Source organism: Trypanosoma grayi (assembly GCF_000691245.1).
Source record: "Trypanosoma grayi strain ANR4 Tgr_1955_V1, whole genome shotgun sequence".
In the NCBI taxonomy this organism is placed as follows: Eukaryota; Euglenozoa; class Kinetoplastea; order Trypanosomatida; family Trypanosomatidae; genus Trypanosoma; species Trypanosoma grayi.
In genome coordinates, this window is record NW_008827573.1 from 1 (window position 1) to 1,628 (window position 1,628).

At 53.1% G+C, this 1,628-nt stretch overlaps 1 protein-coding gene across 1 annotated transcript; it reads left to right on the forward strand.

Moving 5' to 3' along the window:
• Positions 1-615: 615 nt before the first annotated feature.
• On the forward strand, positions 616-1,521 carry DQ04_19551000 (hypothetical protein; the record flags this gene model as incomplete). The annotated part of the gene is made up of 1 exon (XM_009317833.1): positions 616-1,521. One exon carries the CDS (start codon positions 616-618, stop codon positions 1,519-1,521), a length of 906 nt encoding a protein of 301 aa, XP_009316108.1.
• Positions 1,522-1,628: the final 107 nt, after the last annotated feature.

The following is a 1,628-nucleotide window of genomic DNA, read 5'->3' on the forward strand; positions in this document are numbered from 1 at the left end:
TGAGTAAGACCCCTTCTTAAGTATGTGTCTTTGCTTTTTTGGCTGGTTTTCAGCGATTGGGGTTTCTTGGTCGCCTTTTTTTTGTTTGTTGCTTCTGCGCTTCGGCCTTGGAGCGGTTGTTTTCATACCCGAGGCACTGTGCTCATTGTTCTGTGTACATTTTGTTTGCGGTGCGTCCTTTTCAGGCTGTGTGTGAGAGCCGAGTTTTCTGCGGGACTGCGTGGTCGTACCCCAATCTTTTTAGGAACGAATCTTGTTTTCGTTGCTGTGCCAGTGCGTACTTTGTTCTACGCCCTTCGTTGGACGACAGGATGCAAGGTGCGCCCACGTATACAGACGTACGTGTGCACTTGGGCCATGGACATAACTCTTCCCTCTTTGTTTGGGGGCTCTTTGTGGTCTTTTTTCTTTCCGTGGGGCGATGGGCTCCTTCACTAATTCATTCTTTTTCTTTTTTCATTGGCTTACCGTGAGTGATCTCCGATGTGTCCTCACTGTCTGTGTGGCTGCTGCTTTCTTTCTCCCCTTATTCTATCTCTCTGTGTGTGTCCAACTCTCCGTGTGCCTCTCTTTCTCTTTTCTCTGCCCCGCAGACCAGTGACCTGAAGCGAAGTGATGACGGTGACGGTGCGCCACGTGCTGTTTGTGCTTTCCCTCGCGCTGTGCTGCGCCTGCGGGTGCGTGGCGGCGGTGCAGCAGGACCAGGTACTGAGCGACATTGATGTGCCTGCAGAATATACCAACGAGAAAATAAGAAGCGAAGCTGTTGAGGGAATGCAAATGATTGAAGAAGCTTTGAAGAAGGCGCAGGATGCCTCAGCTGAGGCTGCGCGGCTGTATACAATGGTGAGCGACAGTATTGAAGCCGCAGAGGCCAAGGGTTCCAGCAGTGGTGGGGGAGTAGCAGGTTCTTTTGAGGCAGCCAAGGCGAAGGATGTGCTCTACCCTGCCCACTCTGCGAAGAGAACCGTCGATCGTGAATTTAAATTGCTGCAGGAAATCAATACGAATGCGCAGTTGGCGCATGACTGGGCGTTAGCCAATCTGACAGAAGGGGATGCAAAACGTGGGGAGGCTTTTCTTGAAATGATGACAGTCCAAGTTTACGAGTTGGCCGCTATAGGCAGAGTGAACACTCTTCTTCAGCATGCTAAGATCGTTGTGGATGCGTCGGTGGGAGCTCTTGGAAGGCTGTATATTACTAATGCCGCCAAGCCACTTCCTGCTGAGATGGTGCCGCGAGTTCCGAAGCCGCCCGCCGACGTGCCTGGCGTTGCTGAGTTGCCCAATGTTGACATTGGCGACTGTTCGGAGCAGCAGAGTGGTGGCGGGCATCCGGAGACGGAACCTTCTGGGGGCGGAGCTGAAGCTGGAGCTGGAGCCGAAGGGACGGGAACGACCGGCACAACGGGTGGGACAGCAGGTGGCTCTGCTGACTTGGCGGGGCGGGACGGCAGTGGGCCTCACATGTGGGTGCGTGCATCCCTGTTTCTTGTGGTTGCGGCATACGCTGTCGTATGAAGTGTTCGTGCGTCTCTGGGACTACGCTGAATCCCTATTAATTACATCTTGCTTTGTGAACGGGGTTCTTATCTTCTTTTTTTCTTTTCTAATTGCTGTCCCTCTGC